Here is a 25,170-nt window from a genome sequence, read left to right on the forward strand (position 1 = left end):
TCAGAGAATAGTCAGCCTTTGTGGTTATATTCAAGCAAAGAAAGGGTCAGCTATACAAGACTCTTATAAATCCAAAGGGTGGACTTTGGATTCTGCTCTGAGTATATTAAGGTTTTTCAGAAAGGAGTGACAGAGTAGATGTATTTTGAGGCAATCATTCTGAGAACTGTGTACTGAAGATGCCTTGAGGTAGCAAGAGTCTACAAGACTATTACAGTAGTATGGTTAGAGATGATAGCAGTTTAAATACAAATGGTGAAAATGGTCATACTCTAGAAAACATTTTTAAGTAGAAATAACCAAAAATATTTATTGATGGATTGATGTGAAAGGAAAAGAGGAAACTGACTGCAAGATTTTGTTCCGAGTACATGTGTGAAAGAATATGTAAAGACTTCTTAAATGCAGACCCTTTAGATTTTAGCAGTGATTATCATCAAGGTGGATTTTAGTAATTTGCTTATTTATGTTTACTAAGGTTTATAAAATGAAAATCTATTTTAAATATATTGGCAACTATAGAGCCTGATTATGTAAAAATCAAAGGAAATATAGAAAAATTAATTACATGAAAGATTATAAGAACTAAAGTCATAGTAGTGGTTTAGAAAGTTATAAGATCTCATGTGTATGGCTCTAACAAAGAGGTCTGATAGTCTCAATGAATAGAGTAATTTTCTAAGAAAATTCAAATTATCAAAATTGCTTGAAAAAGTAGAAAACATGCTGAAATCAGTAATTTGGCAAGAAGGTAGAAAGAGGTTTCTTCTCAAATGTCAGTAGGAACTACGGATAATTTTGTAATTGAATGGTTCCAATCCATCAAGGAGCAGAAAATCTTCAGATTATATTCCATTCATTAAAAACTGCACATTTTAGATGCAAAACTGTGTAAGCATAGCATACACATACATAGGAGAAACTAGAGGCTAATTTTATTTGTAAATATGGATGTATTGATGAAAGCTGTCAGTTGTATGCTGCTGCTACTGCTAAGTCGCTTCAGATGTGTCTGACTCTGTGCGACCCCATAGACGGCAGCCCACCAGGCTCCCCCATCCCTGGGATTCTCCAGGCAAGAACACTGGAGTGGGTTGCCATTTCCTTCTCCAATGCATGAAAGAGAAAAGTGAAAGGGAAGTCGCTCAGTCGTGTCCAACTCTTCGCAATGCCATGGACTGCAGCCCACCAGGCTCCTCCATCCATGGGATTTTCTAGACAAGAATACTGGAGTGGGTTCAGTTGTATACAAAAATTATTTTAGCCACTTTAAGCAGTAAGGTTTGGGGTGTTTGTGTAAAACAAACTTAGAGTTTTAAAATAACAGTGTGTTGTTATCTTTGTATAGTTCCACAGGTTCACTGAGCTTTGCCAGGTAGTTCCTGCTTGGATTTCTTACACATTGACAGTCAGATGTTGTTTAGGGTCACAGTTATCTGAAGTCTTTCAGTTCACTTCAGTACAGTTCAGTCGCTCAGTCGTCTCCGACTCTTTGTGACCCCATGAATCGCAGCACGCCAGGCCTCTCTGTCCATCAACAACTCCCAGAGTTCACTCAGACACACGTCCATCGAGTCCATGATGTCATCCAGCCATCTCATCCTCTGTCGTCCCTTTCTCCTCCTGCCCCCAATCCCTCCCACCATCAGAGTCTTTTCCAATGAGTCAACTCTTCCCATGAGGTGGCCAAAGTACTGGAGCTTCAGCTTTAGCATCATTCCTTCCAAAGAAATCCCAGGGTTGATCTCCTTCAGAATGGACTGGTTGGATCTCCTTGCAGTCCAAGGGACTCTCAAGAGTCTTCTCCAACACCACAGTTCAAAAGCATCAATTCTTCGGTGCTCAGCCTTCTTCACAGTCCAACTCTCACATCCATACATGACTACAGGAAAAACCATAGCCTTGACTAGACAGACCTTAGTCGGCAAAGTAATGTCTCTGCTTTTGAATATACTATCTAGATTGGTCATAACTTTTCTTCCAAGGAGTAAGCATCTTTTAATTTCATGGATGCAGTCACCATCTGCAGTGATTTTGGAGCCCCCCCAAAAAAGTCTGACACTGTTTCTACTGTTTCCCCATCTATTTCTCATGAAGTGATGGGACCAGATGCCATGATCTTTGTTTTCTGAATGTTGAGCTTTAAGCCAACTTTTTCACTCTCCTCTTTCACTTTCATCAAGAAGCTTTTTAGCTCCTCTTCACTTTCTGCCATAAGGGTGGTGTCATCTGCATATCTGAGGTTCTTGATATTTCTCCCAGCAATCTTGATTCCAGCTTGTGCTTCCTCCAGTCCAGCGTTTTCTCATGACGTACTCTGCATAGAAGTTAAATAAGCAGGGTGACAATATACAGCCTTGATGTACTCCTTTACCTATTTGGAACCAGTCTGTTGTTCCATGTCCAGTTCTAACTGTTGCTTCCTGACCAGCATACAGATTTCTCAAGAAGCAGGTTAGGTGGTCTGGTATTCCCATCTCTTTCAGAATTTTCCACAGTTTATTGTGATCCACACAGTCCAAGGCTTTGGCATAGTCAATAAAGCAGAAATAGATGTTTTTCTGGAACTCTCTTGCTTTTTCGATGATCCAGCAGATGTTGGCAATTTGATCTCTGGTTCCTCTGCCTTTTCAAAAACCAGCTTGAACATCAGGGAGTTCACAGTTCACGTATTGCTGAAACCTGGCTTGGAGAAATTTGAGCATTACTTTACTAGCATGTGAGTTGAGTGCAATTGTGCAGTAGTTTGAGCATTCTTTGGCATTGCCTTTCTTTGGAATTGGAATGAAAACTGACCTTTTCCAGTCCTGTGGCCACTGCTGAGTTTTCCAAACTTGCTGGCATATTGAGTGAGGCACTTTCACAGCATCATCTTTCAGGATCTGAAACAGCTCAACTGGAATTCCATCACCTCCACTAGCTTTGTTCGTAGTGATGCTTCCTAAGGCCCACTTGACTTCACATTCCAAGATGTCTGGCTCTAGATTAGTGATCACTTCATCATGATTATCTTGGTCGTGAAGATCTTTTTTGTACAGTTCTTCCATGTATTCTTGCCACCTCTTCTTAATATCTTCTGCTTCTGTTAGGTCCAGACCATTTCTGTCCTTTATCGAGCCCATCTTTGCGTGAAATGTCCCTTTGGTATCTCTAATTTTCTTGAAGAGATCTCTAGTCTTTCCCATTCTGTTATTTTCCTCTATTTCTTTGCATTATTCGCTGAAGAGGGCATTCTTATCTCTTCTTGCTATTCTTTGGAACTCAGCATTCAGATGCTTATATCTTTCCTTTTCTCCTTTGCTTTTCGCCTCTCTTCTTTTCACAGCTATTTGTAAGGCCCCCCCAGAGGGCCATTTTGCTTTTTTGCATTTCTTTTCCATGTGGATGGTCTTGATCCCTGTCTCCTGTACAGTGTCATGAACCTCATTCATAGTTCATCTATCTATCAGATCTAGGCCGTTAAATCTATTTCTCACTTCTACTGTATAATCGTAAGGGATTTGATTTAGGTCATACCGGAACGGTCTAGCGGTTTTCCCTGCTTTCTTCAATTTTAATTCTGAATTTGGCAATAAGGAGTTCATGATCTGAGCCACAGTCAGCTCCTGGTCTTGTTTTTGTTAACTGAAGTCTTTACTGGACTGGAATTCTAAGATGGCTCACTGATATGGCTTGCAGTTGATGCAGTTTGTTGGCTGAGAATTCATGTGGGGCTGTCAGTTGGAGGAGGCACCTACATGTGGTCTCTCTCTGTAGCTTGCATGGCACCTGGATTTTGAGAAAGAGTGTAACATGAATAAAATATTAAGAGACTAAGGTGGTACCTTGTAAAGCTTCAGATGACATTCTCCAAAGTCATGCAACATCTTTACTGCATCCTGATGGTTACACAGGGTCAGCACAGATTCTGTGTGGGAGGGGAGTACACAGGATACACATACCAGGAAGTGTAGGACTAACATCTTTGGAGGCTATTAATAGTAACTACAATAAATAATGGAATTGTTAATAGAACTGAAGAAATCAGATTCTATGTTGAATACTAACGTGTAGGAAAAAAGACAGGCATGCACACTGTGAAACTGTGCTGTAGCAGGAGCTGCTGATAAAATGAAGCAATTCAGAGATATTAATCCTCTTCTATACACTCCTACCTCCAACCCAAAGCTCCCTCTATCATAGTCTGAGCCAGAAAAATGAAAGTATCTCTCTGCCTTTCTTCACACATAATATTTTTATGAAAATAAAGACTTGCACAAATATATCAATTGGCTGAATCTAAATCAACCTCAGAAACATACCTTCAAAGGAATCTGAAGATTTTTTTTTTTTTTTTTTGCTTTTCAGCTTCTCACATAGGAAAACATGCCAGAGAGATTGTGAATGGGTGTTGAAAAAGAAAATCTATCATACTGCTCAAAATACTTGTGAATAGTCAGTTAATTGGCAGAATGGTCATCTTTAAAAAAAAAAAAATGCTTTACAACCAAGGAATAAAACAAGCTAATTGAACAAGAAAAAGAAACATAACTACCTCTTCACAGATGATAAAAAGACACTAAAATTCAACAAAACCTCACAAAATTGGGAATGAAAGTTTCTTTCATGAACATGTTAGTCATTATGTTTTAAATTGAGACTTTTATTAAAGCATTTTCAGTATCTTGTGCAAGATTATGTTGTTTGTGGCATGTAGACTTGAACCTTTGCTGATTTCTAGTCAAGGTGTTATTGTGATATTAAACACAGCATTATTCTGTATACATGGAAAGTGAACTTCAGTTCTAGAATATGAAAGGTGATAAGAGTACTCTAAAAATCTGTTGCTTTTATTTTTGAATAAAGATTACAGATTTCCTCTGTTCTTGGTTCTTCAGTATTTTAATATTGCTTTGATCAAGACTATTCTATAATAAAGAATTTAAGATTAAAGGATGATAAAATAGTTTGGGATTTTAACATGTGTGTTGCTTTAATATTTAAAAATGTTATAACTTCTTTCTCTTTATAGGCTGTGGTTATGGAGGAGTTTCTAATAATCATATACATTTAAGGATAGAATTACCAACTGAGTGTAAAGAAAATCCAGAACAGTTAATAAAGGTATATATTGTTTGACTGAAAGTGCTCAATATTATATGGTTAGAAATTTTCCTTTTCATCTCATATAGGATTTAAAGTTCACTATCTTAAAATTTTAACTATTTTAAGCAAATAATTGTTGGTTTTATTTTCTCTTCTGGCATAGAATATAAAGCAATGCAAATTACAGTCTTTAAAATATTAGAAATGGTGATTTGAGCCAGCAATACTTGGAAATTTAATGTAAATAAGACCAGCATAACTATATTGGATGGTATTTTTTACCTAAAAAATCCAAGGAAAACAATGAAATATACTCTAATATTGTTATGTTGCTTAAGAATGTAGTGTGATTAGTGCAGTCTTTAAATACCCTGTAGAAACTTTAAATGTAGAATGTCTTTTTTTTTTTTTAAGGTAAAATAAAAACATCTGTAAAGGAATGAGAGTAAAGGAAAGCCTAAGATTTTGGGGTAAAACTCCTGGAAATGTATTTCAGAGAAAGTCTCTTCCACAGGCTCAGCATCTTGTTCACTTTTCTTACTCTTTTTACATAACTCTAATTGTATGTAACTGTATTCTTGCTCTTTCGGAGAAGGCAATGGCAACCCACTCCAGTACTCTTGCCTGGAAGATCCCATGGGTGGAGGGGCCTGCCTGCTAGGCTGCGGTCCATGGGGTCACGAAGAGTCAGACACGACTGAGCGACTTCACTTTCACTTTTCACTTTCATGCACTGGAGAAGGAAATGGCAACCCACTCCAGTGTTCTTGCCTGGAGAATCCCAGGGACGGGGAAGCCTGGTGGGCTGCCGTCTGTGGGGTCGCACAGAGGTGGACACGACTGAAGCAACTTAGCAGCAGCAGCAGCAGTATTCTTGCTCTTTATGAGGTTAGCAGAATTTGAAAATTACTTGTATGTATGTTTCTTACTCTATTTTTTGGTAGCACTCAGTCCTGACATATTAATTTTGAATTATATTGCTACTTTATTGGAATAGATATCCTGTACCTTTTAAGCCGGAGCATGGTGGAAACCTAATTATGGAAAAATATAAATCAAAATTATAACATATATATTTCAAGGTAAATTAGAAAAAAATTGTCTTTAAAACATATTGAATATATTAGCAATTTGTATATATGTGCAATTGCTGCAGAAAGGAAATATAAAAAGATGTTGGGGGAAACAAATATTAATAGAAACATTTGGACATGAGTGTCAAGCAGGTTAATTTTGAATATTGTAAGTAAATATTAGAAAGTAATTAGAATTCTGAAATATATAAGGAGGGGAAAATACAATTTGCTTCCCTGAGAAAAGCATTTTTCTTCACCATAAAAGAATAATCATCAATGTGCTATATAATTGTATTTGAGAGCAATTTGAAGTAAATAATTTTCTAGATATGTATGTGTAAATACTTAATACATTATTGAAATGACAACTTTACTCTCTGTTTTGTTTTTCTTTAATCATTGGTACTTTCTTTAACCTCTTAGATGTTATCTGAAATAGAAAAAGAAGAATTTCTAAGAAGTAACACTCATTGTGGCAGTCCTGATTTGGTTCTGGAGTCTGATCTTTGTGATTTGCCGGTGGATGAACATGGTTTGCCAGGTGGATTAACTTGCTTGATGATACTTTTGATCATTTTAATGTGATTCACTTTAATTATCTAAAATCCTTAAACAGTTTTTTTTGCCATTTAGAAGAAAATAGTCATGGTACTTGAAAAATACTGTACACTTACTATGGTTATTTAATTACATGTTTCATAGTTGGTTTTTTTTTTTTATTTTATGACTCCTAAATTAACTTCATTGTGGCTCAGCTGGTAAAGAATCCATCTGCAATGCGGGAGACCTGGGTTTGATCCCTGGGTTGGGAAGATTCTCCTGGAGAAGGGAAAGGCTACCCACTCCAGGATTCTGGCCTACAGAATTCCATGGACTGTATAGTCCATGGGGTCACAAAGAGTCAGACATGACTGAGCGACCTTCACTTTCAATTTAACTTTATATAAGTATATTTGAAAATTTTCCACATGTAGAGCTGACTGCAATAGATGTACCCAGACCTGCATTTTTTAAGTATCTCTTAACCATATATGTCTCTCACCACACACATGAATGCGTGCATGTGCCCGCACACCCAGATACAAACACATAGTTTTCTGGAATAGTTTGGCAAGTTATATGATTTCCTTATTGACTGCAATGGAGTTTACATGTGTTTTGTGCGTTAGCATCTTGTCGCTTTCACTTTGGTAACATATTGACATTATTTCTTTATTTTGAAATTACTTTTAAATTTTATATTGAATCAGCTTTGACTGGTTTGAATAAATTTTTTTCTCTTCATGATTACAGATGATGCTGATATAAATTTTGGATACTGTGAAGTGGAAGAAAGATGTCGGCAGTCCTTTGAGGCTTGGCAAGACAAACAGAAAGAACTAGAAGACCAAGAGAAAGAAACTCTCAAAGTTCAGAGGGATAGAGAAGAAAAGCAGTTTCAAGAAGAAGAAGAAAAGAGACATTGTTGGATGAAACAATTTGAAGTTGAAAAGAAGAAATTAGAGAATATTCGGAAGGTAAGTTTTCGTGTTTTTATTTTTCATTCTTTTTTTTTTTTTTTTTTTGAATCAGTAACTCCTGAACAGTACTGATGTTTTGGATTTTGGTGTAGCTCGAGCTCCATTCTATGGGTTTTAATTAGTCCTAATAATCAAAGCTGGAGAAGGCGATGGCACCCCACTCCAGTACTCTTGCCTGGAAAATCCCATGGATGGAGGAGCCTGGTAGGCTGCAGTCCATGGGGTTGCAAAGAGTCGGACACAACTGAGCGGCTTCACTTTCACTTTTCACTTTCATGCACTGGAGAAGGAAATGGCAACCCACTCCAGTGTTCTTGCCTGGAGAATCCCAGGGACAGGGGAGCCTGGTGGGCTGCTGTCTATGGGGTCACACAGAGTTGGACATGACTGAAGTGACTTAGCAATAATCAAAGCAGCCCATTGGGGATTTACAGTATTAATATGGACCCCTTGCTTATTTTCCGTGAAATTCGTTGTAATTTCAGGTACTGCTTTGGATTTTGAGATCCCCCAGAGTCTATAAAGTTTCAAAGACTGTCCTAAAAAAGCTGACATTTACAACATAAATTGTTGCTTTTCTATGCCCTTCTAATCACAGAAAAAGGCAACAGAATTTTCTCCATCACAAAATGTCCTTACTATGTAGCCTGATACTAGCAATTATGTAAGACATATTTGGTTTAAGTGGTTCAGGCATGTAGGTAATAGTTGTGCTCCATTCCCATGAATGAGCTAATTTCTGGGACTAGAACATTTTTGGCATAAGGGAGTTTTGTGTTGTTTTCCTTTCTGTTTTCTCCCAGCTGCTCCTCAGGTGGTCCACATCCTCAGGCCATGGTAGTGGTATCTGGAGAAACTGGTGGATTTTTGGGACTCACTTGTGGACCATCAGGATCCTTAGACTGTATGGGTAACAGGCAGGACTTACATCTGTTTTGCATTACTAAAGTTAGCTTATGTATTACTCCCAACTTACTAGTTTTGAGTCTTCCATGTACAGAACATTAGCATGTCATCACATAGGTAGTTCAGGGTATCCTAGCCTCCCATGTTGAGTACATTGCATTTCTGAATTATGTAGAAAGTAAATACGTTAAAAACAATGATAATATTGCAGAACCAGCTTGTCCATGCCTTTTACTGATAGTAAGCTACAAATCTTTAGCTTCCTTTTAGTTAATATTTTCCTTTCCACAGACTAGATTAGTTATTTTCAAAAGTCAGAAGCTATTTTTTTCCCATTCCAGAATAGAAGTTAATACAATGTAGATTATTGGAGTAGTGTTTCCTGGCTTGTGGCAAAATGTATCACTGCTATTGATTGTTAGTGATATTTTCTAAAAAACAGCTGATTTTTAAATTCTGTTTTCATTGCCATTTTTAGTTTGTTTTGTAACACAAATTTACTGACTACTTCAAGGGCAAAACTTTCAGCTATTCACTTGATGTTACAAAAGAAATCTAATGCCAGGGCCTTACCCTTAAAAATTATAACTTAGTTTTTGAAAGCAATTTGTACTTTATCATAAATTTATTATTTAAAAATATATATGACATTAGTAGATTAATGTGGAGAAGGCAATGGCACCCCACCCCAGTACTCTTGCCTGGAAAATCCCATGGACAGAGGAGCCTGGTAGGCTGCAGTCCATGGGGTCTCTAAGGGTCAGACAGGACTGAGCGAATTCACTTTCACTTTTCACCTTCCACTTTGGAGAAGGAAATGGCAACCCACTCCAGGGTTCTTGCCTGGAGAATCCCAGGGATAAGGGAGCCTGGTGGGCTGACGTCTATGGGGTCGCACAGAGTCGGACACGACTGAAGCGACTTCGCAACAGCAGCAGCAGTAGATTAATAAGTTTCTAAATGTGTGCTTCGTTTTACCTTGGAGCTTCAAAGTTTGCCACTGGGACCTTTCCATAATTTTATAATGATGGCTTCTAAGTAGATAATTTACGTACTCGGTAATTCTCACCTGTGTCTTTGCTAGCTGCTTCTTCCATTTCTAAAACTGCTATTATAAATTTATTTCCTTAAGAGTTCTACCCAACTCCCTCTTCCTTGTTATTAGTAAACGATCACATTTTTGCCTCAATTACGAACTTCTTTTTCTTTCTAATCTGACATCTGCTAACTGCTAAGTTTCTTCAGTTGTGTCCGACTGTGCAACCCCATAGACGGCAGCCCACCAGGCTCCTCCGTCCCTGGGATTCTCCAGGCAAGAACACTGGAATGGGTTGCCATGTCCTTCCCCAATCCCATATCTAGTTAACATTAATTTTTGTGGTCGCCTTTTTAACTTTATTTTCTGCCTTTGTTCTTATCTCCGTAAGAGAGTGTCTACCAAAGGCCAACTTTTCATTCTTTGCTCTATATTCTACCGTTTTCCAGTTTACTTTTACTGTTTCCTGTATGTTAAAATGCTCCTACGACTTCCTCCTTTCTCATTGCTTATACTCACGTTCAATTTTCGCGTGTCCTAGAAATAAAACAAAACAGAAAACTCAGATCACTGTTGTTTAAATATCTTTCTTTAGCTGCTCTTTAGCTTTACTTATCATAGACAGGCTTCTTAAGGAGTAGTTATTTGTGCTCAATCCATTTCCTCATCTTTCATTCAAATCTAAACCTTCTAGGTGCCTTCCACCTCCATCCCAGTGAATTAAATTGCTTTTGACAAAACCAAACCAAAACAAAACTGGCTCCTAAGCTGACTTTGATAAAAATACAATGACTTCTAGAACCACACCCACAGGTTCTAGTGAAGTTGCTCAGTCGTGTCCAGCTCTTTGCAACCACATGGACTGTAGCCTATCAGGGTTCCTCCGTCATGGGATTTTCCAGGCAAGAGTACTGGAGTGGGTTGCCATTTCCTTCTGCAAACGATCTTCTCAACCCAGGGATCAAACCCGGGTCTCCCACATTGCAGGAAGATGCTGTACCATCTGCGCCACCAGTCAGTATTTATTTTTGCCTCTTTTCCTTTTTATGCCAGTAAAAATCTGTTGACCGTTTGATTTTCCCTTCACTTCTGTGGGACCACACTACCTTGATTGTCTTCTTACATGTTTATCCATTTTTCCTTGGTATCTGTTTTTAGGTTAATTTTTTTTCCTTCTCCCTGAATGTGTCCTACCCTGGATTCCATCTTTTGCTCTTTCTTTTCTTATCCCATGCATTTTCTCTCATGATAGTCTCAAACATAGCAATGGCTGTTCAGAGCCAAATCTATAGTTATAAAATAAAGTGAACTATATAACTGTTCCATACTCAGAACTTAATGGATCTAATTGTCTCAATGGATCATTGTCTTTCTGAGTCATGCTCTTCCTCTGGTATTCATTAGTCATTATTTTGATGAGCTATGCCCTCATCTTAGACTAAGCTAAAAAGATGAGTACCATTTCTGACTCTTCTCTCTCTTTTATGGTCCTATCCTTCTAATAGTTCATTATCCACTGTCTCATCCGTGTGTCGACTGCTACCCCATAGTTCAGGATGTCCTAATGTCTAGCTTGGAATATTTACTATACTCTCTAATTGACCTTCCTATTTTTGGTCTTGTATTCTGGAAACTCATGCACGGTAATGCAGTCAGGATAATTATTTTCCAAAAAAAATGTTATTTCCATGCTTAAATGCCAGTAAAATTTCCCACAGCTCACATGAAATAATTTCCAAAGAGCTTTTCCCACTTCCTTTGATTCAGTCAGTGGGCAGTGGGTGGCAGTTTCATATTTGCATCGTGTTTGCATCTCTTCTGACTCCTGTGACCTCATCTGTAGAAGGCCCTTGCTGATTCTGTCATGGACTTCTCTAATACCTACTTCACTGATCCCCTTGCCTTACTTTCTTATTAAATGTGGTGGATTCGTTGTTAAGTCATGTCCAGCTCTTGCGACCCCGTAGACTGTAGCCTGCCAGGCTCCTCTGTCCATGGGATTATCCAGGAAAGAATATTGGAGTGGGTTGCCATTTCCTTCTCCAGGGAATCTTCCTACCCAGGGATCGAACCCGGGTCTCCTGCATTGCAGGCATATTCTTTACTGACTGCTATCAAATGTAACTTAACAATTTTCCTAAAACTGGGTTGTAATCATTTTCCTAGTTCAAAAACTTTTTAATAAATGCCTCAAATGTTTACTTAATCTCTTAAAAGCCGAGTCATTTCAAAAACAATCTTTTGTATGAACCTTTCATAATCCTCTAATTATTACATCTCTTCCTACTGTAATCCTTATAGTTCTTATCTTGTGATTAACTTATTCTGTTAAATTTGGGGTAATGTGTGAACATATGATAGCATTTTAGAATTACTAAAGGTAAAGTTTTTGAGGAAGGGGATTATACTTTACTGATTTTTGTTTATTTTTCAGAGACTTAACAAAATAGATGCTAGTAATGAATTAATGAAAGAAAACAATTACCCTCTGAGAAGATTTATTATGTGAATTAAATGAAATAGTGTGGAGAGAAAAAAAAAAACCTGTAATGCAAAACCCATCTTAACATACATTGTCATTTGTAATTTTTGCATTATCCAGGAGTATTTCTAGCTAGTGCATTTTATTATGTAAATAAATATACTCAAATTAATAAAACAGCTTTCCAAGATTACAGATATCTTCATGTGCTAATGGGAAACCTAGGTATCATTTTATGATATTTTAAGTTGAGATCAAATTTGTTATTCCAGTACTAATAATTGGGGGCCATTGGGTGAGTTATTATCTTTAACCATTGTTTACTAATATATGTTGTAAGAGCCACACAAAATAAACATAATATTTTTGACATGTGAATATCATATTTCAATATTATCATTTGTTCAGCAAGAACAGGACAAGATGAATGATGAACTTCATAAAGAGGAGAAAATATGGAATGAGAGATTTAAACAGCATGAGGTATGTATTTATTGTTTGTAGGCAGCACAATAATCATTCTCCATTTGAAATAAATTGCTATGCTTGGACTGAATATTTTAAAATAATATTGCCTAGTTGGTATAGGATTTAATTTACTCAAGTTTCAAAAATACTTAGTCACTGGAAACTCTCCTTGAAATGAAATATCCTGACACAGAAGGTAAACTGGTTCAGTTAGTGAATATGTCTATGTAAAACTGTAAATGTAAAATTTCTTCTAAGGTTTGAAGAAACATACTGTTATGTTTGAGGAAACATTATGTATGAGGAAACATACCGTTATTTCATTATGATTGAGGATTGTTATGAAAAGTTACTGCATTTCTTTAATGCAACTAATTGAATGTGTTAAGTATCCCTTTAAGTTTAACATGACATGTTTATTAATTTTTAACTAATTTACACTTCAGTTTTTATATAAGATTAAGTAATTACAAGTAAAAAGTAGGTAAAATTTCCCATAATTCTGTAATGTAGTTACAAATATTACCTTTCTTTGTATTTTTCCAAGTCTTTTTTAGTTTATATAAACACATTCCTGGAAAAGTAGGCATATCCTATCCATCTTTAAATAAAAATGTTGGTTAAGCATGTGAAGACACAGATTCAATAGGAATGACAAGAAAAAAAAGACAATAGTGATTCACAGGTAATCCAAACGTTGGAGTTAGGAGAGCCATGAAATTCCCATAATTACTATGCAGTAGCAAAATAGATAGGAGATATGAAAAGAAAATTAGAATCTTTAATGTAATACTAAGTATATATTCTTCCCCTGGAGGAGGGCTTGGCAGCTCTCGCTAGTATTTGCTGGAGAAATCCATGGACCAAGGAGCCTGGCAGGCTACAGTCTATAGGGTCACAAAGAGTTGGGCACAACTGAAGCAACTTAGCACAACACAGAGGCACAAAGTATATATTCTAGACTTGAATAGTTCAGTGTAAAAAAGTAAAATTTCAGTGGATAAGTTTAACATTAGATTTGACAAAACAGATGAGAACATTATTGAAGCTAAAGAAAAGTCAATAGAAAATGCCCAAATATAATCACAGAGAGGACAAAAATGGGGAAAACAGAAAAGAGAACAAGAAATATGTGATACATAATGAAAATATTAAAAATGTGTATAAAATAGTAATCTGGAAGGAAAGGAGAGAATGGGGCAGAACCTATGGGTAAAGAAATAATAGTTGAAATGGTTTCAAATTGTTTTAGAAAATTCAACTTGAACATGAGTAAAGATCCCCAAGTTGAGTCAATACAAAGAAAATCACACCTTGGGATTGAATAGTATAACTATTAAAATTCGAAATAAGGAGGGGAAATCTTAAAATCAGTCAAGGAAAAGGTGCATTACCTAAAAAGGAGCAACAGTAAACTGGCAGCTGATGTTCCTCCTTAGATGAAATGATGGAAAGAAGAAGACAGAATAAAAAACGTAAGTGCTAAGTGTTAAGGGTTCATTGGATCATTGTTGTTCCGTCAGTCCCTTAGCCGTGTCCAGCTCTTTGTGACCCCCTGGACTGCAGCACACAAGGCTTCCCTGTCCTTTACTATCTCTTTGAGTTTGCTCAAACTCATGTCCATTGAGTTGATGATGCCATCGGACCATGTCATCCTCAGTTGCTCCCTTCTCCTCCTGCCCTCAATCTTTCCCAGCATCAGGGTCTTTTCCAATGAGTCAGCTCTTCATGTCAGGTGGCCAAAGTATTGGAGCTTCGGCCTCAGCATCAGTCCTTATTTAGAGTTAATTTCCTTTAGGATGGACTTCTTTGATCTCCTTGCTCTCTCTGATTAGTGTTCTTTGAATCCTCAGTCTTCCTCTGCTTTCTGGACTCAGTTCTCCTTTCTTGGAGTATAGAGCTAAACACTTGTCAAAAGTATACTTTTGGACAGGAAATTTTCTCAATGTTTGCACAATTGAAAATGTTTTTATTTTGCTTTTAAAACTGACTGATTAGTTTTCTTGGATGCAGAATGGAGGTTTATTACAATTTGGTTTTAGCAATTTAAAGATAGAACTCCATTACATGTTTATTTTTGCACACGCCATCTCTGGGCTTCCCCTGTGGCTCAGCTGGTAAAGAATCCACCTGCAATGTGGGAGACCTGGGTTCAATCCTGGGTTGGGCAGATCCCCTGGAGGAGGCCTTGGCAATCCACTCCAGTATTCTTACCTGGAGAATCCTCAAGCACAGAGGAACCTGGCAGGTTACGGTCCATAGCGTCTCAAGAGTCAGACATGACTGAGCGACTAAGCACACACGAAGCGCATGCTGTCTTTGATTGCAAATCTGATGCTCATTTACTAACGTCTTTTGAAGCTTTAAGATTTTTCACTTTTTGCATTCATCCACACATATTTGCTGGTTTTCTACTGTATGCCAGGTGGGTACCTCTCTGTGAGGACTCAGGATACGGCAGTGAATAAAACAGAAATAATCCTTGCCTTCATAGAGCTTATATTCCTTAGTGTTCTGAAATATTGTTAGTGTTTACTATATGAGCCATCATTTTGTGTGTGTGTGTGTGTGTGTGTGTGTGTGTGCGCGAAATTGACTCATCTGAAGGCCTTTGTTTTTGGTTTAGAAAATATTTTTCTATGATTCTCTTCTCTTCAGTTTTTCTCAGTTTTTTATTTTGGAACTCCTGTTAATCATATGTTGAAGTTTCTGTGTTGATTGCCTTTACACCTGAACTTCGTATATTTCATAACTTTGTGTTTTGTATATTGTTTTGGGAAACATCTAATTTTGATTTTTTTTTAATGGAGACAAGTCTTTATTAAGTAACTTTTAATATCATAAAAATAAAACTCTTATAATTCTCTTTACAGCAAATATATAATATCATTGCTTTGGCCATCTTAAGTTAAAAGCCCTTTATCATAAAATATATGGTTTTAATCTTTACTCAAATAGAATTTATAATCCCTTATGACTTCCCTACATATATATAACAAAAGAGTGTAGTAAAATTAGCAAATACTAAACTATATTGATAATTTATCATTCTTAGTTTGTGGTTTTTAGAAACAGTACACACACCTAATATATGTCGATTCCTTGGCTTATTAGTTGCAGTGTACAATGCAACAAAATACAAAATACATGCTTGGTGAACATTCTTTTGTATCTATAAGATGGCAGCTAAAGATTAGGTTTCAATACTGACGTTTAACTATTCTACAAGCAGTTAGCATTACATCATAATATGCCATCAAGGCAATTTTTCATACTGAAAAAATCAAAATAAAAACCGTTATTTGTAAACTTTTATATGAAATGTAACTCTTCAAGTGGAAATAAAAAATAAAATATGTCTATTTACTATTCAATACACATAGGATTTCAATTTTTGTTATAGGCATTTATCTGTTCAACCATTTTATCTTGATTTTTGTTTGTTTGAGTGAGTCATATGTTTTTATTTGGGCACTTGCATTTCATTTTTTATATGAGAATCTTATTTAAACATTTTTTTCTTAAAAATATCTTTAGCTTTTACTTAAATAGTTCTCTCAGAAATTGGACCTTCCTTTTGCTTATTGAAGCATTTTTGTCACTTCACATCATTTGTGTTAGTTTTTCTAAATATTTGCCCAATTTTGTGGATCTGTTTACTTTTGTTTTAGGTGTTTAGTGACAATGATATTCTCACCCAACTCTGGATTACCTCTCAGTGCGTTATGGGCTTATCAGCTCTCCTAATAGACAGGATAAGATATATAACTAGACTTAGGTGTATCTCCTGCCTCACCTTCCTTATACTATAACTTATAAAATCATCGCCTGTCTCTGCAGTCCCTGTGCTGCCAGCTCTAGGGGGTCTCTTTTATCAGAACACCCATCTTATGAACTTTGACGTCCTTTTCTCCTACACAAATTTTAGATTTTGGCTTTTCTTGCCTTTTCTCTGTGTCATTCTGACTGCATATGCTTTCTATCATCAAAGAATTGCTCAATTCCCCAATTTCAATTGAAGTCATAATATTAGAGTATCAGCTTACTAAATTGATAGAAGCTCTTAAATATTTTTTAAAAATAAATATGCCCTTTTAAATAAATTACTTTAGTTCCTGTAAGTAAGTTTTCTATTGATTTTATTATGATTTCAGTTTCAGTATTTGTTTTAATCTATATTTCACATGATACTTTAGTAATATTTCACATTTAGCTTATGCTGACTACTATATATCTTACTTTATTTTAGGAATTTATTAGAAACTTACATTTACAAATGGAAGAAGAAAGAACAAAATTTAAAGACCTTCAGGAAAAAGAAAAAATGTGTTTGTCAAAACTGCAGCATAATGCAGCTGTAAAAATTCAAGCTAAATATAAAGCATTTGTGGCCTACCAAAAATATGGCCCAATCATAAAGGAACAAATAGAAAGTAAGAAAAAGAAAGCACAAGAGTGGAAGGAAAAGGAAGCAAAAATACGACAGATAGAAGAAGAAAAACGGAAAAGATTAGAGGAGAAACAAAGAAGAGAAGAAGAGATAGAAAAGCAGATGCAAGAGGGAAGGAAAAGGAGAGAAGAAGAATATGTGGGAAAAAAGAACATCCTGAGACAAGAAAGGGAGCAACTACTAAAGATGGAAAAATTGATATTGGGAGAAGCTGCAAGAAAACAGCTGATAATAAGTAGAGCATTAAAGAAGGGAGAATATAATGCCAAACGTTTATCTATTGAGGATACATCAAAGAATAAGGATGATGGAGCCAAAAGGCTAGGGGATGGAAAGTTAAAAATGTGGGAAGATGCTTCCCCTTGGTTAGCTGAAGAGTCAGATAAGAGAAAAAATGTAGATAGAGAGCTTGTATTGAAAGAATCAGTACAAGTGCAATTAAAAGAATCTATGTCAAGCCAAGCAATTTTGGCTGTATTTAAAGTAGAAGAAAAAAATGAAAACCTAGCAGTACAATGTTCAGAAGAATTGGTCAAGCCAAAAAGAAATTATGAAAACAGAGATCAAAAAAATCAATTGGAAAACCTGCATCTAAAAGAAAATGTCAAAGAACAGTTTCAGTTGCAAGAATTACAGTCTCAAGTACAAAAAGAGGATGTCTTGAAACCTTCCATAAATGAAACTATGAGACAAGAAACCCAAATGATATTAGGAAATAATCAAGAAATTGATGAAGTAAAAGACAATGAATCACAGAAAATAATTGATGATAACCAACAGAATAAGATGCAAAAAGTAGAAAAAAAAATATCAGGACAGTTAGGAACATTATATGAAGAAAATAATATAAAGGAAATTTCAGTGATAACAATAAAACAAAAACCAGTACCACTGAAATTAGAAAAATCTGAAGATATAGGGGAAAATACATTACTACAAGAAGAAGAAATTTATTTAAAATCTAAAGAAGCAGAGGAGAACCCAAAAGGCAGTGCTCTGAATAGTGACTTGGTTTTTAACACTAATGATGCTGTGATCAATGTAGAAGGCAAAATAAACAAGCAAAATTATATTGTAGATGCTCCTTGTGAAGATTTGGGTGGCTATAATGCAAAGAACTATTTGGTTTTTAAAGAAGTAAACTCTCTTAAGTCTCAGATTCAAGAAATTCCAGAAGAATGTCATGAAAACACAGCTGAATGTGAAAATACAGTGGCCTGCTCTAGAGAGCAAACACTTCTATCTTCTATTGAAGAAAAGAGGCTAGCTTGGATAACATCATTTAAACCCTGGTGTGAAATTTTCAAGCAAAATCAACAGAAGAAAACTGTTAGAAGAAGGAGACTTATAAAATGCCCAGTCAACACAATGCCCCCTTTGAATACACTAGAAATTCTTCGATGTGGTCCTTGGGATACTTTACAGCAGGTATTTTATAATACTTTTTACATACTGAATTTTAATTGGTTCTCTAAAATGTAACTTCAAAAATCTTTATATAAGGCAATTTTTATTTTTAACTGAAGTATAGTTGATGTACAAAAGGTTACAGGTGTACAATATAGTAATTCATAATTTTTAAAGATTATACTCCATTTATGGTTATTATAATATATTGGCTATATTCCCTGTATTGTACAACATATCCTTGTAGCTTACTTACTTACTTACTCACTTACTCCCCACTTTCCTCTCCCCACTGGTAACCACTAATATGTTCTTTGTTTCTCAGAGTCTTCTTTTTTATTTAATCTAAGAATTTTCTCAGTCAATGGAGTTACTAATGAAATACTTTTCCTATTTGAGAAGAGTTGTACTTAAAAGATCTCCTCAATTAAAATTATTCAGTGCATCGTCTTCAGTGAAGCACTATGAAGAGCTTTGATTTATATCTTGAAACCTATTTTCAAGGGGCCTATAGCATTATTAGGCTTCTAACAATGGAGTCATCTGGAAAAGTAGAGTTGGAGTAGAAAAATTGTAGCTTGATACTCAGCTTGGAGCTGGTTTGTTTTAGTCCTGGACCACAGCACCACCTAGTGGCTCCTTTTGTAATTTAGTCACGCGCTATATAAAGGTGGTAGATGGCTCCTCGGTCCATGAGATTCTCCAGGCAAGAGTACTAGAGTGGGTTGTCATTTCCTTCTCCAGGAAGAATACTGGAGTGGGTTGCCATTTCCTTCTCGAGGGGATCTTCCCGACCCAGGGATCGAACCCAGGTCTCCCACATTGCAGGGAGACACTTTAACCTCTGAGCCACCAGGGAAGCCTGAAATTTAAAGTAGCTGTCTCAGAGGGAGAGGGGGAGGGTGGGATGATTTGGGAGAATGGCATTGAAACATGTATACTGTCATCTAAGAATCGAATCGCCAGTCTATGTCCGATGCAGGATACAGCATGTTTGGGGCTGGTGCACGGTGATGACCCAGAGAGATGTTATGGGGAGGGAGGTGGGAGGGGGGTTCATGTTTGGGAACGCATGTACACCCATGGTGGATTCATGTCAATGTATGGCAAAACCAATACAGTATTGTAAAGTAAAATAAAGTAAAAATAAAAAATTAAAAAAAAATTACACAGCATTATAAAAACAAAAGACAAAAACTAAAGTAGCTGTCACCAAATGCTACTAATTTACTATGCTTATTAAAACATAGTTTCAATCAAAAATAAGACAGAAACTAACATATGTGTAGAAAAACAGGAAAGAATATTAAATACTAGAAGGGATTTAAGATTAAAGATTTAAGATTAAAATACACATGTTTAGGCCTTAAGCTCAAAATATAAAGTTTATTTGATTTCTTGATATAGGCAAGATACTTAGACAAGGAAACATTAATGTTAATATGTATACATTGTTTTATTCATTCACTCAGCGAATATTCATCTATCCCATATGATCAAGTCCATATTTATCGTTAGATTAAAGGGACAGAAACAAACCCATCTTTGCCCTTATGCTTCTGACTTTGGTAGGCAAAAAGGCATTAAACAAATAAATACGTTACTGTAGACTTTTATTTTTAATGTATCAAATAAGATCAGGGTTCTCATTTTCTTTCTGCCATTTACTGGCTGTGTCATCTTGCGCTGGGTCACCTTGCTCTTTCTGAGCCTCAGTTTTGTCTTCTATAAACTGGGAAGAGAAATGCCTACTTTATAGGATTGTTGCGTTTTCAAATACTGTATGTGAAGAATTTGGTCTTGGGCTTGTAATGTATATAATGATCATTGTCAAATGTGGTCTCAAACATCTGAAGAGAACGGCAATGGACTTATGATTAGCCTATTTCATCAAGTAAGTTAGAACGTTGAAAATGCTGAATCATCTACTATATGGAATAGTACTCCAGAAGGATATGACTGAAGAGCTGGGATTACTGACAACTAACATTTTTTTTTCCCCGTAGCAGAATGCTTTAATTCATTTTTCTTTTGAGTATTTTGCTACTAATGGTAACTAGCCTTAAATAACAACTGAAAAAAAAAAGAGTATAGCTTAAGGACTTTTTTCTATGGCTTTACAGTATGGCATGGAAGATGATAACATTTTAGGGGCTGACTAACTTTTAGGTCAGAATGTCTCACTTCATTCAAGGAAGACTGTAATTGAGTGGTGGTGTGATGCTGCATGCCTTAGTTGAAGTTATGTTCTCGTTCATTTAAGCCACTAATCAAACCTCAGATTCAGTCTCTTTGCAGCTGATTTTTTAAACAAAATTATTTCTCCAGGTTGGATAGATTTGAGATTGTGGCATAATCACGAATTTGTTAACACAAAGCATAACACTCATTGCTTCTGTTACTTTGGCAATTACAGTTTACCATAGATGAGTGATACTGCTTGGGTTGAACTTCTCAAGTGTAATTGAGAGTGAACTCTATAAAAACATATGTGGCTCTTTTAGGTCATTTTGTTTATCAAAACTGTCAAGGATTTGGGGGAAATATAGATGATTTAGTGGAAAACTAATTTGTGATATTTTATCAAGATGTAATGAATGAGTCTTAGATTGCTTGGTTGGTAAGGAATTCGCCTGCAATCCAGGAGACCCCGGTTCATTTCCTGGGTTGGGAAGATCCTCTGGAGAAGGGCAAGTCTACCCACTCCAATATTCTGGCTTGGAGAATTCCATGGACTGTTTTGGGCTTCCCTTGTAGCTCAGCTGGTAAAGAATCTGCCCGCAATGCTGGAGACTTGGGTTCGATCCCTGAGTTGAGAAGATCCCCTGAAGAAAGGAAGAGCTACCCGCTCCAGTATTCTGGCCTGGAGAATTCCATGGACTGTACAGTCTGTGGGGTCGCAAAGAGTCGGACACGACTGAGCGACTTCCACTAGGTTCTATGAATCAGTTCATTTTTAAGTCATGAGAGACCGAAAATATTAGTTTTCCAAATATTTTTATAGTACCCTTTGGTAATATGGGAACACAACTATGAATGTTAAAATATTTTAGTTTTGCCACAGGGCTAAGATAATGCATTTGTTGAGTTATTTGAGAAGCACTTAGTGACTATTCACTATGCCCCAGTTGCTCTTTTATCAGGCTGATCACACGCTGATGAACACCTATGAGCATTAATTCTATATTGACCTTAATTTTTAGAGCATAAAGCAGTTTTACTTGTGTGATTATTTTCATGCATGTATCAAAATGATTGGACTTCCCATGTGGCTCAGTGATAAAGAACCTGCCTGCCAATGCAGGAGATGTGGTTTCAGTCCCTGGGTCAGGCAGATCCCAGGGAGGAGGAAGTGGCAGCCCACTTCAGTTTTAATTTTCTTGCCTGGGAAATCCCTTGGACAGAGGAGCCTGGGGGACTACAGTCCATGGGGGTCACAAATAGTCGGACATGACTTAGCAACTAAATTAATGACAATCAAAATTATTAGTGTAAAAGTTTATTTGATCTCATATGTTTGGGAAAATCTAAAGTGCAACAGAAAATAAATTGCTGTATCATGAGGAAATTTTAAAATTGAACTTATTTTTGGCTCTGGGTCTTTGTTGCTGCACATGGGCTTTTCTCTGGTTGCAGCGAGAAGGGGCTGCTCTCTGGTTGTTCACACGCCTCTGGTTGTTCACACGCCTCTGGTTGTGGTGGCTTCTCTTGTTTTGGAGCTTGGTCTCTAGGTGCACATGCTTAGGTAGTTGTGGTGTGTGGGCTCAGTAGTTGCCATTTATGGGGCTTAGTTGCCCCATGGCATGTGGAATCTTTCTGGACCAGGGACTGAACCAGTATCCCCTGCATTGCAGGGTGGATTCTGAACCAGTGGCCCACCAGGAAAGTCCCAGGAAATTTTTAAATGTTCAGTACAAGGGAGGAGGAAACACCAAGAAATACTGCATATTCAAAAGTAGACACCATTGACAAGTATACTGCAGCAGCTGTCACTCCTATACTGCAATTAGAGAGGTTGCTACATTATAACTAGAACTTAATTGTGTTTATATGCTTGTAAAGTAATGTGCAAAATCCTTCAAGCTAGGCTTCAACGGTATGTGAACCGAGAACTTCCAGATGTTCAAGCTGGGTTTACAAAAGGCAGACGGACCAGAGATCAAATTGCCTAAATCTGTTGGATCATAGAAAAAGCAAGAGAACTCCAGGAAAACATCTACTTCTGCTTCACTGACTATGCTAAAGCCTTTGACTACGTGGACTGCAACAAACTGAAAAATTCTTCGAGAGATGGGAATACCAGGCCCCCTTACCTGCCTCCTGAGAAATCTGTGTGCAGGTCAAGAAGCAACAGTTAGAACTGGACATGAACAACAGACTGGTTTGAAATTGGGAAAGGAATACATCAAGGCTGTATATTTCACCCTGCTTATTTAACTTCCATGCACATCACGCACAATGCCGAGCTGGTTGAAGCACAAGCTGGAATCAAGATTGCTGGGAGAAATGTCAATAACCTCAGATATACAGATGACACCACCCTTATGGAAATGGCAACCCATTCCAGTATTCTTGCCTGGAAAATTCCATGGATGGAGGAGCCTGTGGGCTACAGTCCATGGGGTTGCAAAGAGTCGGACACGACTGAGCAACCATGACTTAACCATCCTTATAGCAAGAAGTGAAGAGGAACTAAAGAGCCTCTTAATGAAGGTGGAAGAGGAGAGTGAAAAAGCTGACTTAAAACTCAACATTCAAAAAACTAAGATAATGCCATCCGGTCCCATCACTTCATGGCAAATAGATGGGGAAACAATGGAAGCAGTGACAGACTTTATTTTCTTGGACTCCAAAATTACTGCTGATGGTGACTGCAGCCATGAAATTAAAAGACATTTGCCCCTTGGAAGAAAAGCTATGACAAATCTAGACTTAAGCAGACTCATCACTCTGCTGACAAAGGTCCATCTAGTCAAAGCTATGGTTTTTCCAGTAGTTATGTATGGATGTGAGAGTTGGACCACAAAGAAAGCTGAGCACTGAAGAATTGATGCTTTTGAGCTGTGGTGTTGGAGAAGACTCTTGATCTGCAAGAAGATCAAATCAGTCAATCCTAAAGGAAATCAGTCCTGATCATTGGAAGGACTGATGCTGAAGCTGAAACTCCAATATTTTGGCCACCTGATGTGAAGAGCCATCTAATTGGAAAAGACCCTGATGCTGGGAAAGATTGAAGGCGGGAGGAGAAGGGGACGACAGAGGATGAGATTGCTGGATGGCATCACTGACTCAATGGAGATGAGTTTGAGCAAATTTTGGGATATACTGAAGGACAGGGCAGCCTGGTGTGCCGCAGTCCATGGGCTTGCAAAGAGCTGGACACAACCAAGCAATTGAACAATACTAACAAAGCAGTATATTATTAAATTGGGCAGGAGAATATAAATGGTAGAGTAGCATTTGTTACTATAAAGCTTCAGCTGTAGGGTTTTCAGTTTTTAAATGTTCGATTCTAGTTTGTTTAGTTTGTTATTGTAGAATTAGTTTCTAATTTTAGAATTTATAGTATCTTCTTTGGACAAGTCATAGGGACATTAGGCAGCAGTTATCCTGACACATGTAGGTAAATATGTTTCTTTCTGAAAAGTTATAAAAAAGAAATTCATTTCAAAAATTGTTTTAGATTATTGGTAATTGAGAAATTCCTAAAATCATTTTGAAACTAGAAAATTCATTCACCAAATGTTAAAAAAATACCAGATATTGCTTTTGCTACTTAAAGTAAGGGGTAGACTAATCCCTTTGTTCTGTTTCCATGAATGTATGATCTTCCCATTCATTTACACAAATATGTAAATGTAAAACTTTATCGCACAGGAAATATTCCACATGAAGAGGAGTTACACGCTTAAGAATTTTATGCTTTCCCCAGCTTTTTTTGAAGTAATAATGCGTTCAGTTTCAATAAAACACCTTTAAAATTTCTTTTGCATGTGTTATACCCTAGTATATATGCTAGTATACACTATAAAGCTAATAATTTTTAAATTGTTATTCAGTGCACAGGAAATATGGCCTTAGGACTTCTAATGTGGCAATATGAAAGTATTCTTACTATAAAGCAGTTTAGTTTATATATTTATTTCAGTGCATAGACTCAATTATAGTGAAGAAGCAACATATCATTACATTATTACTGTGCCAAGTTTACTTAGGTGAGAGATCCTGAGTTTAATTCATGGAATGCTTTTCAGTAATCTCAAAATAGTTATATCTGATATATTCTTATAGAACTATAAGTATATTCCTTAATATACCTACCATAAGGATCAATACATTCTTTGATGTTGAATTTTCTTTATTTGAAAAGTCTTAAAAAGAGAAAAATTCCTTAGGATAAAAGCTTTATGAAGTAGTGAGCGCACGGTAACATCTCAATGATGGGAAATGTTATAAATGTATGATAAGTATTCATGATTTGTTACACTGCAGATTCTATATGATCTGGGTATATACATTATTCAATAGTAAAGGATGATTCATACTTTTATAACACAGAAACATAATAGAATGTTGTTCTTACTGCATGGTTCAGTTATTTTTGCATGTTTTGACTTATTACAGGTTTTGTAATATCTCTTCTCAGTTAAACTTGTTTCATTTTTAGAAGAGAGCTGAGCTATTCTAGTTGAAGCATGGCAGTTTGGTTATAAAATCTGTTCCCGATCTGTTATGGCTTC

The 25,170-nt window shown here is 36.5% G+C and overlaps 1 protein-coding gene across 1 annotated transcript in view; it reads left to right on the forward strand.

Annotated features, from left to right (window-relative positions):
* The window catches only part of LRRIQ1 (leucine rich repeats and IQ motif containing 1), a 229,163-nt gene that overhangs the window by 6,016 nt on the left and 197,977 nt on the right, over positions 1-25,170 (forward strand). The window contains exons 4-8 of the mRNA XM_069584152.1: positions 5,012-5,103; positions 6,585-6,702; positions 7,455-7,678; positions 12,514-12,588; positions 16,823-18,451. Coding sequence (XP_069440253.1) covers positions 5,012-5,103; positions 6,585-6,702; positions 7,455-7,678; positions 12,514-12,588; positions 16,823-18,451 — 2,138 coding nt within the window. The remainder of the gene's footprint in view (positions 1-5,011; positions 5,104-6,584; positions 6,703-7,454; positions 7,679-12,513; positions 12,589-16,822; positions 18,452-25,170) is intronic.

This window comes from Ovis canadensis, chromosome 3, assembly GCF_042477335.2.
Source record: "Ovis canadensis isolate MfBH-ARS-UI-01 breed Bighorn chromosome 3, ARS-UI_OviCan_v2, whole genome shotgun sequence".
NCBI lineage: Eukaryota > Metazoa > Chordata > Mammalia > Artiodactyla > Bovidae > Ovis > Ovis canadensis.